The sequence below is a fragment of the Schistocerca cancellata genome, chromosome 4 (assembly GCF_023864275.1).
Source record: "Schistocerca cancellata isolate TAMUIC-IGC-003103 chromosome 4, iqSchCanc2.1, whole genome shotgun sequence".
Classification (NCBI taxonomy): Eukaryota; Metazoa; Arthropoda; class Insecta; order Orthoptera; family Acrididae; genus Schistocerca; species Schistocerca cancellata.
In genome coordinates this window covers 649,019,685-649,038,218 of record NC_064629.1, presented here as the reverse complement: position 1 = coordinate 649,038,218, position 18,534 = coordinate 649,019,685, and the positions used below count along the sequence as shown (strand labels likewise).

General features: G+C 39.7%; 4 protein-coding genes across 5 annotated transcripts in view; 2 read left to right on the top strand and 2 right to left on the bottom strand.

Moving 5' to 3' along the window:
• Positions 1 to 687, bottom strand: part of LOC126183307 (uncharacterized) — a 53,991-nt gene extending 53,304 nt beyond the window's left edge. Inside the window, exon 1 of the mRNA XM_049925150.1 lies at positions 415 to 687. Within this exon, the coding sequence (XP_049781107.1) occupies positions 415 to 674 (260 nt within the window). The 5' untranslated portion in view covers positions 675 to 687. The remainder of the gene's footprint in view (positions 1 to 414) is intronic.
• LOC126183303 (uncharacterized) overlaps positions 1 to 18,534 on the top strand; it is a 260,517-nt gene that overhangs the window by 113,053 nt on the left and 128,930 nt on the right. The window lies entirely within an intron of this gene.
• The window catches only part of LOC126183304 (uncharacterized), a 164,904-nt gene that overhangs the window by 113,053 nt on the left and 33,317 nt on the right, over positions 1 to 18,534 (top strand). The window lies entirely within an intron of this gene.
• LOC126183302 (uncharacterized protein K02A2.6-like) overlaps positions 13,021 to 18,534 on the bottom strand; it is a 187,200-nt gene continuing 181,686 nt past the window's right edge. Inside the window, exon 2 of the mRNA XM_049925142.1 lies at positions 13,021 to 15,693. Within this exon, the coding sequence (XP_049781099.1) occupies positions 13,400 to 13,993 (594 nt within the window). The 5' untranslated portion in view covers positions 13,994 to 15,693 and the 3' untranslated portion in view covers positions 13,021 to 13,399. The remainder of the gene's footprint in view (positions 15,694 to 18,534) is intronic.

The following is an 18,534-nucleotide window of genomic DNA, read 5'->3' as shown; positions in this document are numbered from 1 at the left end:
CAGCACTTGGATGCCCTCGACAGAAATGCAGATTGCCACACGCATGACACCAGGAACAAAACACAGTTACAAATTATAACCCACAACACAAAATTATATGCGAATGGGGGTTAAATGTATGGGCATTAAAATATACAATCACCTCCCAACAGACATAAAAACATGCAAAAACCCAGAAATAATGAGAATCAAATTAAGGAAATTGCTACTAAATCACTGTTTCTATTCCGTACATGGATTTCTTGAAACAAAATTTTAATTACTTGCAATAAGCTGTTTATTCAGTTGTAGATGTTTCTACTTAGTAAGATAATTTAATTATTGTATCTTATCTATATTCTGTCTGTATCTCATATATGTATTCTGCTATGTGAACTATGTACCACAGTCTAACATAACAGTCGCGACACTCACTGCTGTAAAAGTTGTTGCCGTTTGACAGATGGAGCGACACCAAAGCTCCTCAGAGCGGCAGGTAAGGTGGACGTCAGACGCGTCGTAAGCATAATGTTTGTTTGCATCCATTTCCTACGTAATTTCCCAATTATTCGAATTAGTTTCTTGCCTCCAAGAGTTTGTGTAGTATCAGAAGGCATATATGTTTCTAAAAATGATTCTAAAATAAGCGCAAGTATGGACAAAAACCATGAATAGAGTGGCAAGCAACAACACATTCGTGAAGAAACATTTGTGACATTAGACAGAATTGCAGCTTACCACGTTGATATCAAAAGAATGTAAACACACAGATTCACATGTAAGAAGCACAGACCTGTACCTCCACATGCAAAAGCGATGGACAGCTCGTTTACCGTTCTGTAGGCCTACTGTGTTTGTCATTGTCACTTGTTTCCACGACCTTCATCTTTATATTATTCTACGTGGGACAAGCAACTGACAAATAGTGGGAGAAATATGCTGAAACCATAATGAGCTGATTACATTACATTTCACGAAAAACCAAAAATTTGATTAATTTTCGAACAATCTGTCTGTAGGCAGTTTCCTTGTCCCATAATAGATTCGCTCGAAGTCTAGTGATCTGCACATTCTGACACTTCACACGCTTTTGTAAGACACGAGCAGCTGCACTTAATCTAACCACTTCATCGTCAAAGCAGGTCTTGTGTTGATGATTCTCACGAATCTGGCACTAATAAATGGAGAGTTGAACTAGCTGCTTCTGTCATAGGGCTGTTTTACAGCTTTAGATTGACTGTCGAATCTTTGTGGCAGCTTCTTCTTCATCGTCAGTTGAGGTGGCTTATCTGGAATGTCAAACAGTGTGCATACTGCATTCCACACGAGTTTGTTATTGTCTGCGTTCATGACCTGGTCTTGTTCGAAATGTAGCGAACAAAACCTAATATTATTATACAGGTAAACCGGGTCTTTCTTCATAAGGTCTTCTCGTCTGCTATTAACAAGCCATTTTTTTGCTCCTAAAACGAAACATTCACGATTGATACACATACATTTGCAAATGAATCCTGACGATACAGTTTAGTAACATGATGGTATATACCTATCAGGATCCTTAGTAAACCTAAAAAAGACAGCTGTGGTGTCTTCTTCCTATTGCTGCTGCAATTTATTGCGCTACAAAAGCTCCCGATGGTAAAATCCATTGTATAAATCAAGATAAACAATCACTATTCGCTTTCACGATCGCGCCGAACTCACAGTTCAACCTACCGGCCGCTTGGAGCGCTGCTGGCAACAAAATCGAGGCAAAGAGTCGCGACTGTCATGTTAGACTGTGTGTCCTATATCATGATGTGCTTTACTGTACAAATTGTATGATCTACAGGACCAATAATAAATCAATCAAATCAAATCAGTTCATTTATCGTATCCTCAAGGAGGGCTATTCGTGTATATAAATAAATAATAAAAAGGAAAGTAGAAAAATTTCCTGGACGTGTCCAGTGGTTCTTGTCTTTGCGTTTCATCTGGACGGACATTTATTTAAAAGATGTGGTAAATATTCTGAAATCCGATGAGCTCCGCGAAAATATAGTTGTACCACAGATGTACATTATGTCTGCTGCTAGTTGTTCATCCTTCACGTCAGAGATAGAGGATACTCGTGCTGCCATCTCGTGCAGACGTTACGAAACACGTAGTAACGAGTGCTTGCTGAGCTGTCTTACGTTACGTGTCATTGCAAAATTTTATTAAACTACTGAAGTACCACACTATTTATGTAGAAAACTTAAGACAAAAAATAAATTATTTATGTCAGGAACTGCTACCGTTACGCCCACAGGAATAAAAGAGCAATAAATTTCATTGCATTGGTTCCACACTCGTTTGTTTTGGCATTCTTTCTCCTTTTAAATCTCCGACTCTGGGCTCCCACGTTTCTGAGAGAGAAATGTAAATTTGATGAATTTGAGTCACATAACTCCGTGATATCCTTGTTGTTATGCGTATTGAAATATGGTTGTTAACCCCTTTAACTCCGCCTGCAGCTTCTGTACAGTGAGTTACCTGCGGAAGCTGTTGCCGGTCCCAAGCCCGGATAAAGGAGGAGGGTTGGCCATTTAAGAAAGCTGTAAAAGGGATGATTCAAGTTGTTTAGGGACTGATTTTGCGAGGGGAAGGTTGTAAGCAGTCATGGCTGCAGTACAGTTATAAATTTTAGAATTTAAAAAGCAGCCAGCCACAATTATGGTTCAAAAAAGTTTATTGAAATCAAACCATCACCGATTTCGGATTTATTACAAATCCGTGTAAGATGGCGCCTATAGATTTTCTTACTTTCCTGCTAGGGTCTCGTTTCGCAGTGTACATTTTCTGCCCTAAGATTAAAAGTTCTTCATTCAAAATCCGATTAACTGGGAAGAGAATTTTTTCCATTTTAAGCTACATATAAACAAATGGAATGACATTAAGTTAAATAAAGCATGCAATGTGCCGGCACACCAAGTATGTTTACGACATATTTCATGTTTTATTTTACTTTACGGTCATGTCTTGTGTGTTCCTATTACGGTTAAAAAGCAAAAAAATCTGTTGAAAGTTCACAAATACAAAACGTTTTGTTTATAGTGGTGCGCAATAACGATTGCAGAACGAAGAGATAGCAGAAAAGCAATAAAATCTTTCACAGACATCGTAATATGGAATTGTGACAAATCCAAACCGGCATTGATGTGCTTTAAATAACATTCTTTAAATTATGTGTGTGGCTGGTATCTGTTTTAAATTATAAACCGTATAATTAACAGAGGCATCCTCTAAGACTAGGTACCATAATGAGATCGTTTACATTTGATTATCCCACCCATCTTTTACTTAGGAGCATGATGGAAACTTTCGCAAATAAAGCATCTACACAGCCCCACAGCGGTGATAGCTATATGGAAATCGCGAATCAACTTGTGTGGTTTCCTTTTGTTTCTTTAAATACGACTGATGTGTCATCAACAGTTGTTTCTAGTGAATGTAGTAAGGAATTTTGCGTCTTTCAGAATAATCCACTCAAGAAATTGACGTTGAATACTACTATAAATTCCGGCGTTTTTCATCTGCATGTTACGTAGGTTAAATGGAGAAAGTTAACAATAAGCATTTCTACAGATTTCCAAGACAAACTAAAGAGTTGCATCTGATGTGGAGTAGTCCTTGTAAGCTGTGAAGGCGGAGGGAGTTTTGGCTAGTGGAGTTTCAAAAGCAGACTTAAGATTCAGATAATCGAAAAAGTCCCAGATTCATAGGAATGCTTTAACAGGGCTACCAGAACTTAAAACAAAGCTACATCATGGGAAAAATGAACGAAAACCGCTTAAAGCTTTGTACGATAGCAGCAACAAGAGCTAGGCAATGGACATATGAAGACAAGGAATTTGCTCTGTCCTTATACAAGCAAAACCCTTGCCCATACAGGTATTTGTTAGTTCATTTTTGCCTTCCTTCTGTGACTCATATGAAACCTCTATTGTGCAAATAGAGCTGATGGCAGTTGGTACAATTTGTCATCAGAGTGCAGCCAACTGGGGAGCACTGAAGGGACTCTGCAGTCAGTAAACAAGTGAATCCAGTCCATTTCATTTTTTACCTATTGCAGTCATCAGGAATAACAATTTGTAAAGCCCACTTTTCTGAACAGTATATATTAAGTAAATTTGCACCAATTTTGATTTACATGTATCTCAGAAATTGAAAACAGACTATCTGTACTAAAAGAATAAATGTGGTTAAGGAGAAATTGAAGAACAAGTTTAAAGCTGCTTGACAGTTCAGAGATCAATTTTGCTGTGTACTTCGAAAACAAGAAATGTAGAAGTCTCTCTCAATCTTGATGTTGTATCTGCTATTGTGTTGAAGCATTTACTCTCGTTTTATGTAGGGACATTTTAGAGGAAGTCAGTGATTAAATAATGCAAGTTACCTGAAATAGGCCTACAGTTGTGAAAAATATTTGATAACACGTAGGTCTACATGCTTTGCCCACTTCTACTGGAAAGCTATAATAATCCTTGTGATTTTCCAGATGCAGTTCCCTCTGTGTCTAAGTACCTACATTACCTGGGAGAGAACATCCTGTAGACGTAGATTGTAGGGAATGCCTGAGTAGGCATACTTTGTTTAAAACAGCGATAACTTGCAGCATAAGTATTCAAAGTGATTGTGAGTATCCGAACTCAAGTTGCCAATGTGATCTGAGAGGGATTATAGATAATGTTTTGCGTTACTTGTTCTGGTAATGAAAATTCTATTTGTCTTGTGAAACACATACAATCCCACAAAATCTTATGCCTTGTAGTAATTAGTAATGATTTCCTTATATGCGGTTGTAGATGTAGTAGATGCATTAAGACTGATTACGTCCAGTCAGATGTATATCTAGATGTGTTGAGGTTGATTAGGTGCAAGGAAGAGAGTGGGATTTACAGATATTCCAGTTAAAAATTTGACAATTTGTATATTATGTTAGCTGAAGTGTAGGCCTAATACCTGAGGATATATTGAAAAAGTTTAGCTGTACAATTATTTGTAATATTGAAGAAAATATCTTTCTTGGAAGTACTTTAGTGCAATAAATTTCATTGCAACTGCAGGTAAATAAGTTTGGGTAAAACTTCTTGCAGGTAAGACTGGCGCACTGAACTGCTGCAGAAACAAAGCGATGTATAGATGTCAGATGATAATCTTGTGTTTGTTCCTTCATACCATTTCATCATCAAAATGAAAGTTGTACCACACTCAGGAAATGAGCACAGGAGAGCAGATATAGGAATCAAGTGTCACTGCACTCGGTGAGGTTGTAATGGAGTTGGTTTGCCGTAGGATGAAACCCAGTGCTGGTCCATGGGCCTACTGTTCTCAAAAAGTACGTTGCAGCTGCTGAGCTTAAATCTCAATCTGAAGAACAGAAAGTGTCACATGCCTTCACATCATGAGACAGTGTGAGAAGGTACAAATGTAATCCAGGACATTAGTGCAAAATGTGATCACGAACTTTACGCCATCACCTCTCATCCCTTTGTCACCCAAATACTGGCATTGAAAATTTTCCACCACCAGGATGACTTGCATCCAAGTTGAGAGCCACCACACAGAACTTTGTTAGCAACCTTGGTTATGGAGATGGGGCCATCTCACCACAATCGTAGAAATTTCATAGCAATAGGCCTACTGCTGTGTTAACATTGCCAAGGTCTGTAAACATTCTCCTGTTTGTTTTTACCCCAAATGTCATATAAGAGTGGGATCCAACACACTCTCTACATCATTTGTCCACTAAATTCAAATGGTCGGTGGAGGAAAGATGTTTGTTTATGTTCATCCATAAATAAACATTTATTTGCACTCAATGTCATCAAGATTAAAGCTGATAACTGAAGATCTAGCTGAAGCCTCTTCAGGCTTCTTATACTTAAATGCCAATACATATATTCCCTAACGGTATTTGTGGATAACGGAAACTTTAGGATGAACTCGGCAATTCACAACCACAGTACTACAGGTAGAAATAATTTATTTCTCCTGGTTTAAAAGGGAGTTTTATATTCTGGTGCAAAAGATTGTAACAGGTGGACTGTAGAAAAGAAACTAAATATTCCCACCCATCCATATAAACGGCAAGTTGACATATCCTGAGCATGTGAATTTGTTGAAAACAAGTGACCAGTCAGTGTGTAAAAAAGAGTCGAGCTAAGACACTAAAAGTAAGTTGTCAGTCAGTGTCTGAAAATAAAATACGGAAAAAAAGAGGAAGTATCCAGTCTATGTGTGAAAGCAAACAAGCTACTGCATGTTTGTTTTGCTTCACAATTGCTAAATATGTATGGAAATTGGACATACATCCTAATCTCCTTCTCCCCTACGTCTCTGTTTCCTCCTGTCCCTCTGACGCCTACCATCTCCTTCCCCCTCTCTCTGTCCATCTCCTCCTCTGCCCTCTCTATATCCATTTCCTCCCTCTCTGCCAATGGCCATCTCTTCTCTCCCCCTTCTCTCTCTGAGCTTGAGCCTTGCTTGTTATTACAATTTTAGTTTCCATAGTAGTATTCTAATCATAAACCATAAATACAATGTTCCTGTTTCCTGTGAAAACAGACTGCAAGGAATAAAACAAAACAGTATAGTTTTGTGTTTACAGTTTGCATTTAAAATATATATAATGAGGTAGACATATATGGAAGAAATAATTTGTCTAGCAGTTTAAGTGCCCAGCTATCATAATTGAAACTGATTGTGAGAAAGAAAACAAAACTATACATTTTCACAGCAGAGCATGGCAAACATTTTCTTTGGCACAGTCAGTTTTAACAGAAAATTGGTAGTTGGTCTTTAAAAGAATATATGGCCTGTCTCTCCCTGAATGTTTATTAGGGTATCGTGTAAAAATTTGAAATAAATTGGTCAAGACCTTTTTGAGATTTCTGCTAACAGTGTTTCCCATTACCACATACAATTAAAAAAATTTAGCCTACAGCCATCTAAGCATTTATTAAGGCATTGTGCAAACATTTCAAGTAAATCAGTCAAGTACATTTCCAGATTTTTGTTTACAATATTAAACAATGGCTTGTCTTTTCACAGTGGTATAGATTAACTAACACTGGCCAAGCGAATATCAATTGCAGTTATAATTGTGTGTTTGACTTAGTACTGTAGATGTGGGTTACTGTAGATGAATACAAAACTGGGGGGGGGGGGGGGGGGAAGGGGGGGGGTGCTCAATGTATGTTAGTAGTGACATAGACTTGCATTGCAGTGCCCTTGCTGTGAATGATTACTGTACAGAAAATTTACTGGAAACAGTGGTGTTGTTCTGTCACTGTAAAATCTTACAATTGTACGTGTATAACTGCACAACAGATAGTGATATTGGTATATCTGTGCAGGTTTTACAGAAACTAATTGTACACTTTGAGAAATGGCCTAAACATACGATTTTAATTTTTGGTGGCTTGAGTACTGATACAAGACTAAGGACACATACAAATTAACCTACTCAGTATGCTATGATCACATGACCTGTTCTGTATTAACGATCACTTAACAAGACAAACTGCTTGCCTTGACAATGTAATTACTAATGTTGATACAAATCAGTTATCAACTAGGGTTGTTCAATACACATTATATCAGTGCATAAAGGTGTTCAGTTAAATTAAATACTAAAAAGTCTATATCTGATTCCAGTGAAATTAAGTCCAGAACCTAGCTAAAGACAACAAACTGGAATGGCATTCTGCTTGAAAGCAGGCCTACTCACATTGAAAATGCATTTACATTAACTGTCAGTGCACTGTCAGATACATTTAAAACTAATTGCCCTAAAGCAGTGAGAAAAAATAAGGGAACTGAAAGGATATATTGTCTCACATCTGTGCATTACCGGTTCACACACTATCTACAAAAGCTATTAACTCTGTTAATAATTTCCTATGACAAATCAAGGGATAGTGGAGCAGAAAGAGCAAGCCACATATAGTTAAAGTATAAATAACACTGCTGCAGCTGAACACAATCGTAAATATGACCACATCCATGACTCAAAACATGAAAACTCTTTTCCTACAAAATATTGAAGATTTAGTTCCTGGCACTAAAAGATAAGAGGTAAAAGTAACCAATAATAAAAGTGCAATAGCAAAACTAAGTTACTCAAAATCAGAAGACATTTATGGACTCTCTATTTTTGAGAGAAATAATCTGAGGATGTAATAGCACATCCATTAAATTCTCTTATAAACTGGATGTTTGTTAGTGGTTGTTTCCCTATATCCTTAAAAATAACAGTCATTATTTATCTGCTAAAAAATTTATCGTGTTTTGTTCTAATACTTACTGCCCAACCTGTGTTGCACCCATCCTTTTTTCCTTACTGCATGACTGTGTGTGTAAGCGTACTAATTACCAGATTTGCAGAAAACTATGACTTTTTAACCTTGTGTGTGTGAACGTAGTAATAAGGTGAAATGTGATGTCAAGTTATGTTTGTGGTCCCAAAAATGGATCTATTGCAAATGTTTAAATACCTTAGAAGAGAGAAACATAATCTGTGACTGTGGAAATGTGCACTGCAATTTTCATGATATTCTATGTTTGCAACAGGAATACCGAGAGGAAAGTGTGACTGCCTTATTAAAATATGGTATATCAGTTAAGCTGTATATAGAGAAGTCTGATAAAGTAACAGAAGACTATTCAAAGTGTCGTGAAATTGTCTTAACCGAACAAAATGATAACTTCATTAGACCCAAAAAGTTCCATCATGCTAATCGTAATGATAACAACACTAGTCTGCCAATAGCAAATAATTTTGCACATTTAACGTGTTATGAATCAAAAGATGTGAAAATAGCCATATCAACTAAGTACTCTCGCCATACTTGCACTGTACATGCTTGAGCTCTGTCCTGCAAAATGATGGTCAGGTCCTGCAGAAAGTGTCATTACTTCTGTCTGTAAGCTGGTCAACGGTTGTGTTCCGAAAACGAACAGCAGAGAGACAGAAGTGATGACACTTTATGCAGGACCTGACCATCATTTTGCAGGACAATGCTCAAGCACGTACAGTGCAAGCTGTTACTGATTTCTTTGACTGATGGGGCTGCTAAGTGCTATACCACCTACTGCACTCCCCTGAGTTAAGCCCTCATAAGTTCAACTCAATTTCTAAACTGAAAACACTTCACAGCATTTGCTGCAGAACTGCTGCAAATTCGTTGGGCAATAGACCGTGCCGCTCGAATGGTCAACACAACTGGCACTGCTAAGAGTATCCTACAACTTCCACATCATTGGCAATTGGTTATGCACAATGCGGGTGATGACTGAAGGTCAGTAAAACTTTGAAACACGTATCTATTTTGTACGAGCTGTAAATAAATAGTTGCCAGCATTAAAGTTCCAACCCTTGTATGTAGTTCTATAATGGAAAACGTTATAAGCCCATTCAACAATCTCTGGTGGCTTCTGATGTTTACCTGCTTAAGAGCTCTCGAAATTCCTAAATATATTTAAAACAGTTACTGTACAGGACAAGATACCGAGCAAAAAGCTGGGCAGTTCTAGGTGAGCTGGTGCATTACCAAACTCTTCCCTCTTGGGACTGAACTGTATCCCCCTGTTGACATTGCCGGACAGAGATTGTAATGTAGACACAATTGCTACATATGAAGACACATACTGGATGTGGTCACAGGAAACACAAGAGAAAAGCTGGAGGCAAAAACAACAAATGTTGTTTTGCTGATTAATGCAGATTCTTAGGTGTTCTTGTGGATAATGAACTGAAATAGAAAAAACAGCCAGCCGAAGTGTCCGTGCGGTTAAAGGCGCTGCAATCTGGAACCGCAAGGCCGCTACGGTCGCAGGTTCGAATCATGCCTCGGGCATGGATGTTTGTGATGTCCTTAGGTTAGTTAGGTTTAACTAGTTCTAAGTTCTAGGGGACTAATGACTTCAGCAGTTGAGTCCCATAGTGCTCAGAGCCATTTGAACCATTTGGAAAAAACATATTAATAATGTTTGTAAGAAACTGAGCTCTGTCATATTCTTAATGATTCAGCTATCACAGTATTCAGACAAGAACCTTCTGTGTACAGTGTATCATGGACTTTTCGAACCATATTTACAGTATGGAGTGACTGGGGGGGGAAACTCAAACAAACAAGAGACAAAACGAGTGTTCACATTTAAAAAAAAAAAAAAAAAGAGCAATTAGGACCATTTCAAGAAGAAAGACCTCTGAAACGTGCAGAAACTGTTTCAAGAATTTAGGTATCTTAACTTTTTCATCGTTGTATATATACAAAACAATAATGTACATCACAAAAGGTAGTGAGGACTGGATTACAAATGCTAGTGTACACACCCACAATACAAGAAGGAAGAATGAAGTACGGAGCATTCCCCCCCGACTGGCAATGCTAGAAAAAGGACCCCAGTACTCTGGTATCAGACTACTAAGAAGTCTGCCCAAAAACCTGCAAGATAGTGTACTTCATAATGACTTTCCAAAGAAACTTAAAGACTATCTCATTGAAAAAGAGTTTTATAGTGTTGCAGAATACTTGTGCCATTAAATTTGTATATATTGTTACTCATTATCAGTGATGTAAAAATGTAAGCTAAAGGTGTAGAAAAATAAGTGATAAAGAATGTTAATACTTTGACATGTCCTATATTACACGTACATTTACTGTACACAATGGAATCTTACAGGATCAAATAAAATTCAATTCAATTCAACAGAAGCTGTGCACAATATAACCTACTTACTACTGCTGGAAAGCTAGTCCCAAACAATAAATCCTACCACTAAAGTAGGAGGAATTTCAATTTGCTGGTGCCATGTGTGTTAATATTTTGGTCTATACTTAAACAAGAAAATTATTTTTATTATTCAAGTAAAGTAACTAAGAAAGCTTGCAAAACTGTGTATGAGGTAGCTCAGACTGAAATTGACATGAACTATCAATTCCAGTGAAAAGATTATATAGTAGCGCCATTGCTGTATTTGCAGCAAACATGCGGGCCAAACAGTTGCACAGTGATCATGCAAAAGGACACCTTGGACATATGCAGAGAGATGTGCTTCTAAAACTAACTGTGGCATTGGAACTACATCAGCAAATGCATTATTAGTAACTTATTGTTGTTTTCTTTATATGATAACTTTAGACAACAGAAATATACTACATTACTGGAACATCAAATATGCGGAAACTGAAGAGGTGGCATTTCACATGGGCATCGTACTTTAATTCTATCAAATTCCACAAAAATAATGCATCATATAGATGATAAAACAAAAAAGAAAAGCAAGTTATGAACCACAAAGTATGTGCCAAGACTGTAGTTTTTCTGAGGCCAGCATAAAACCAGAGGATATGTGACATAATCTGTTCAAGTTCATAGATGATGAAAGCTTGTACAAGGTGATTAGAAACAGTCTGAAAAGCTTGTAATGGTGTTTTAGTGCAGGTTGTGCTGAGAAATAATTGTTAAGAAAAAAATTCAATATGTTGTGCCACTTCAAAGTTAAATAGCACTGAGGTTAGCCAATCAAGGCATCATGCGTGAAAATTCAAGCAGTCCACCAGTTACAATTAGTGTCAGTTGTTCCCAGAGTGCAGCTGATAGCGAATGTGACTGCTCAGCCTTTGGTTTGAGTTCAATCCTTACTACCATCCCATTTCCAATTTTTGTAAAGCTCTCTAGTTTGGTTTGGGGAAACCAAATGAAGAACATATTTTGTGACACCATCGCTGGTGGGCCACTTGAATTTGCACATGCAACAGCCTGATTGGCTAACTTCAATACTAATTAACTCGGAAACAGTGCAACACACTGAATTTTTTCCTTAATAATTATTTCTCAGCACAACCTATCCTGGGACACCCTGCAAGCTTTTCAAACTGTTTCTGACCATCCTCTGTATATTATATTTGAACATGTTTTTGTATTTTTAGAAATGTATTTACATTTTTATACTTTTATATTATGCTGAAAAAATTAGAAAATTTGTCGATGTAATATGGCAACTGTTATACAGAGTGATTATAATTAAAGTTCCAAGTACAAAAAGTTGTAAAAAAAATGGACCAGTGCTTGGAAAGACGTCAAATTTGAACGGAATATTATTAAAGAAGGATGAAATGTTATGGAAAAAAAATCTGAACGAAAATTTTACCACTATGTGTCACAGTAAGCAGCAGAATATGCAAAATAAAAGATGGGAGGTATACAGCTGTTCCCCAGTTCGTATCTGAGATGCTCTGCATGACTCTCAATGCAGGATCGTTTGCTGCTGGTAAAGCTCTTTTGTGACTGACCATACACCAGTAGTTATGCAGAAACTTCAGGCACTCAAGGGTATGAAAAAAAGGTGCAGGTCCAATGTCTGCCAAGGGTGTGGAGAATATGATTGCCAAATTCATAAAGATAGGTCCGCTTGAACTGCAGTTTGCAACAGGGAGGAAAACAATTGATCCAACATCAGTAGAAGGTGTGGCCACAACATTGCAGGAGGGGTCGAGCAGTGGTGTGAAAATATGCAGTGCACAGGGAATTGCCCAAACTCTGGACATGCCTTTGAGCATGGTGCATGAAATTCTTCGATACTTACTGCATTGCTATACAAAATTACTCATGTTCAGGAGTTGCTTCATACTGACCTGGCAGTAAGAAAAATGTTTGTTCTAGAATTTCTTACTTGCATGGAAGTGGACAATGAATGACTATGGAACATTCTGTGGACAGATGAAGCCCATTTCCGCTTCTAAGGACGTGTCAGTACACAGAACTGCAGAATATGGTCAGTGGAAAATCTGCTCCCACATCAGCTGGCATCTCTTTATTCTGCAAAGTGAACAGTATGGTGCAGGTTGACAGCATTGTTTACATAGGACTGTATTTTTCTGAGGAGATGGGTTGTGGAGGTCCTGTTACCTGTACCATCACTGGCAAATTTCATTATGTCTCTATGTTTGTCATCAAATATGTGAAGTCCAGGATTCCTACTCAGTTCACTAGAAAAACAATTCAAACAAATCATATTAATGAGTTTTATTACAAAAAATTAAAAGACAATACTTAAATCTGACAATTACACAGATGTGTCACAAGCAAAGAGTGACATACAAAATAAGCAATTTCTTCAGTATAACAGGTCCCATGTCTGTGTTACATAGAGTGTACAAGCAAGGTAATGAGCACTGACGCTTCTATCCAGCTGCTGGTCGTGAAGTGGCTATTCAACTGGAGCATCACGAGTCAGTCACGGCACTTATGTCCTCTCCACATAGGGGCTGCTGTTGTCGTGTAGTCATCCTGGAGAGGGGTCAGTCAGCGTGTGACTGGCTGACGTCTTCTCACAGCCACCTCTTTTCTATCATTCCCAACTAGCATGCTGGTGCTTGACTTTATGCCGTTACATTGCTCCCCGCCAAGGTGATGGACTGTCATTGTATATGGAGCACGAAAACAGTGGGGGAGGCAGCAGGGTGGACACACTAACGGACTGGAAGCTGTGGCTGCAGGGGACGTGATACTTCCAGTCATACCCCACTATCTGGCCTGTGCACTGGTGGAAATGTCCCCCGGAAGACATCCAGAAGGGTACGTGTCCACCTCCTGAGGCCCATACCACAATATAGAAGGCGTTAGCTACTGCGGCATTTGTGGGTCCAGCTCCATTGTCCAACACTATGAGTTTAGGCACATCTTCAAAGGAAACAATTGAGGACAACACCTGATAAGTGCTATGTGACGTTGTTGATTTCACTAGCACAGCAAAAGGAAACTTGCTATAAAAGTCTACCACAATCAACCAACAAGTGTTCCAAAAAGATCCCGCAAAATCTATGTGCACACATTGCCATGATGATTGTGACTTAGGCCAAGTAGAAAACATTTGTGGCTGAGCAAACTGATTTTCCACACATGCATGGCACTGTGACATAATCTGTTCTATTTGGGTGTCCATACCCAGCCAAGTGCAGTGTCGACATGCTAACTGTTTCATACAAACAATCCCCCAGTGTCCTTGGTGAAGTAACTGCAATACTTCTTTTTGCAAAGCTTTGGGGATCAGCACATGTGACTGTCCACTGTCATTTTGAACAAGAATCACTCCTTTCTGTATAGCGAGGCTATGCTGACATGCAAAGTATCAGCGCGCTACTGCAATGAGTGGGGCCAAGATGTGCGAATATATTTTAGCAAAATGTTCAAATTTGAATGAGCTTCCATGGCCTGAGGAATTTTCCTGTCATTCAGAGGAAAGGACTGAAGCAATTCAGAATTGTGAGCATTGATGTGACAACAAGATGCAGCAGAAGCATCAAAGTCTGTATCAGGGTCAATCGGAAGACGTGAAAGTGCATTTGCATTACCATGTCGAGCTGTTGGACGATACACTCTCTCATATTGTTATTGAGACAACAACAAAGGCCATCTTTACAATTTTTGGACAGTTTGTACAGGAACCAGCTTCATCGGATAAAACAAGGACTGCAGTGGCTTGTGATCCATTTACTAAGTAGAATTTTCTGCCATACAAATAGTGGTGGAATTTGGTGACACCATACACAATAGCCAATCTTTCTCTATTTGTGAATAGTTACACTGAGATCTGGACAGCACTTCTGATGCAAAAGCAATAGGCCTGTCTTTATCACCAAATCTGTGCAAAAGCACTGCACCATTTCCATAAGAGGAAGCATCAAATTGCAACACAACTGGTAGGTCGAGATAAAAGTGTACCAAGCAGTGATCACTGAGAAATACATATTTATATTTTTTAAAAGTTTCTTGGCGCTCATCTATCCAAACAAAGGGGATGTTCTTGCGATGAAATTGATGCAATGGAGCTGTGATTTGTGTAGCATTTGATATGAACTGAACATAATAGTTCATTTTCCCTAAGACTGACTACAATTCTGTGACATTGTGAGGAACTGGCAGGTCCTGTATGGCTAACAAATGTGACTAGAGGATGTACACCTTGACTGTTTATGACATGACCAAGATACTGCAACTCAGGTTTAAAACTGTCACACTTGTCCAGTGTACACTCTAGTCCTGCATCAGATAACACACGAAACAAACTACACAAATTTTCAGTGTGTTCTTCAGGTGTATGACCTGCTACAACAGTATCATCCAAATAGTTTGAACAGATTGATACTTGAGCAGTCAGCTGTTCGAAATACTATTGGAAAATGGTGGGTGCAGAAGCACTGCCAAAAGGCAAATGCAAATATTTAAACAAGCCCACATGAATGTTCACGACACACGTTTTGAAATGCTTCGTCTAGTAGTATTTGAAGATAGGCATCGCGCAAATCAATTTTTGAAAAGTAATGACCAGTGCCTAATCCATTCGTGAGATCCTCTGGGGTGGCAATGGATAATTATCAATCACAGTTTGTAGGATGACTGTAGACTTAAAGTCAACACAGAGGCGAATGCGAGCTGAAGGTTTGGGGAGCAAAACCAGTGGACTTGCCCATTGACTAGCTTGTATGGGCGCAATAGCTCCACTATCTTGCAATTCTTTAAGTTCAGTGGACACTTAGTCCCATAATGCAATGGGAACAGTTCTGCCCAGCAAAATTTTGGCTGAGCATTGTCTTTCATAGTAATATGTGCAATAAAATAACAAGATTGTTAGCCTTGAATAAAGCTTCAGAAAAAGTTCATCGAATTTTTTCAGCCAGCTACCTACACTGTCTTTGGCACTGAATGCAGTCATTGACAACAGTGTATCCTGAATGTTAACACCAAAAATATAAAATAAATCAAGGCCAAATATGTTCTCACAATTGCATGATTGTAGCACATGAAAGTCATAGTTCGTGTACACAAGTGATACATGGCAGGCAAAGTACATTTTCTGAGAACAGGGATGTCTTGTCTATTATAAGCTGTTAGGTGTGTGCTACTTTTAGAAAGGTGTGGGGAGCCTAACAGTTCATATGTGTCACGATTCAGCAATATAACAGAGGCACTCATGTCCAACTGAAATTTCACATGCTTCCCACTTATATGCAATTGAACAAAAAGTTTGTTGGACTGGCATAGCACTGAAGAAAGTGTTGCTTGCTAGTTTTGCTAATGACTGCAGCAGGCTTTGAATACACTGCATTGATTAAGGACGAAACTGCTAGGTCATTGATCCCTTGTTCCAAATAAAACAATGCCACAAGAATGAGAATAAAACAAGCGAGACTGACAACACAAAACGGAGAGAAAGGAAAAACCACAAGGATGAACAAAGGGCGACAAACACTTAAATGGACAAAAGGGGACAAGAAAACCACAGAAACACAATAAATAGGTAGAAGATACTAAAACGACAAAGCAGATTACAAGATGCCAGCCACTCTACAGCACATTAAAACCTCCACCCTAAGAGCACTAGGGTGGAGGACACAGAGGGACAAAGGACATGCGCTAAAACTTAGATCAAATGATAAAACCCACCCTCAGGTATAAAACGTATAATTAAATCACCCGATAAGGCGTTGTCAGATACAATAAGTGGCAACAAGTCCGGTAACCGAAGATTTCGTCACAGGGCAGTCAAAGTGGAACAGTGCACCAGAATATGGGCCACTGTCAACCGGGTGCCACACTGACACTGAGGCAGGTCTTCACGGTGCAGGAGGTAGTTGTGCCCAAGTGTGGCCCATGTGGAGCCAGCATAGAACCACACAGTCCCTGTGAGAGGCCCGCCTGGAGGACTGCCACACATTTGTAGTCTCCTTAATGACACACAGTTTGATGTGGTTACTAAGACTATGCCATTCCGTCTCCCAAAGCCGGAAAACCTGGTGGCACAAAAACAAATGCAGGTCAGTAATTAGAATGCCAATCTCCATAAGCGGTTTCCGTGTAGCCTGTTTGGCCAGCCTGTCAGCAAGTTCATTGCCTGTGTTTCTGACATGTCCTGGGGCCACACAAACACCACTGAATGACCGGACTGTTCCAGGGCATAGATGGACTCCTGCATGGTTGCTGCCAAAGGATGATGAGGTTAGCACTGGTCGATAGCTTGTAGGCTGCTCAAGGGGTCAGTACACAGAAGAAATGACTCCCCAGGGCCTGAACAGATGTGCTCAGGAGCACGAGATATAGCCATCAGCTCTGTAGTGAAAACACTGCAGCCATTGGGCAAGGAATGCTGTTGAATATATCCTCCATCAACATATGCAAAGCCGATGTGACCATCAGCCATCAAGCCATCGGTGTAAACCCCTTCGTGGCCTCGGTACATGTCAAGAATCGAGAGGAAGTGACAGCGGAGATCTGCGGGGTGAACTGAGTCCTATGGGCCATGCGAAAGGTCCAGGCAAAGCTGCGGCCTGGGTGTAAACTGTGGAGATGTATGTGAATGGACCTTGGGTATAGGTGGTAAAGGCAAGGACTCCAGTTCAGACAGAAGGGATTGGACGCGAACTGCAATTGTAAGCCCTGACCTGGGCTGCCGATGCGGGAGATGAACCGCCATTTGTGGGAAAAGGAGATGGTAATTTGGTTGAGCAGGAGAACTACAAACATGTGCAACGTAACTGGCGAGCAGTTGCGCATGCCTGACCTGCAATAGAGGGACACCAGCCTCTGCCAGGACACTGGTCACCAGACGCGTCCTAAAAGCTCCCACCACTAGTCGAACGCCACAGTGGTGCACTGGCTCGAGTATACGCAATGCTGAGGGCGCCGCCAAACCGTAAACCAGACTCCCATAGTCAAGGCAGAATTGAACAAGGGCTCTCAGAGCTACAGCAGCATACAGTGATCTGCACCCCAGTTGGTGTTCCTCAGGCAGCGGAGGTGCTGCCAGCACTTCCGCTTAAGCTGGTGAAGGAGAGGAATCCAAGTTAATTAGGCGTCGAAAACCAGTCCTACAAATTGATATGTCTCCACTACAGTGAGGGAATCATCAGTAAGGTAGAGTTCTGGTTCCGGATGAAAGGTACAATGCCGACAGAAGTGCATAAAACATGACTTTGTGGCTGAAAACTGGAAGCCATGGGCTAGAGTCCATGACTGTGCCTTGTAGATGGGTCCCTGTAGGCGCCTCTCAGCAACACCAGTACCGGATGGAGCAGTACGAAATGCAAAAGTCCTTTGCATACAGAGATGGTGAGACGGACGGTGCTACAGCTGCTGCTAGACTGTTAATGGCCACTAAAAATAGAGATATACTCAATACAGAGACCTGCAGGACCCCATTCTCCAGGATAGGGGGGGAACTATGGGAGGCGCCAACTTGGACACGGAAAGTATGAAGCGACAGGAAATTCCGGGCATGGATTTTTGTTTGAGGGTATTATGATAGATTTTAGTTAGAAGAGGGGCTAAATTAGCCACAAATTCTGTACAGAATCTGCTAAGGATTCCTTCAGGTCCTGTGGCTTCATTCATTTGTAATGCCTTCAGCTGTTTCTCAACACTTTTGACACTCATATCTATTTTGTTCGTCTTTTCAATGGTACGAGAATTACATTGAGGCAGTATTCCTGAGTTTTCTCTTATAAAGGAACATTTGAAAATGGAATT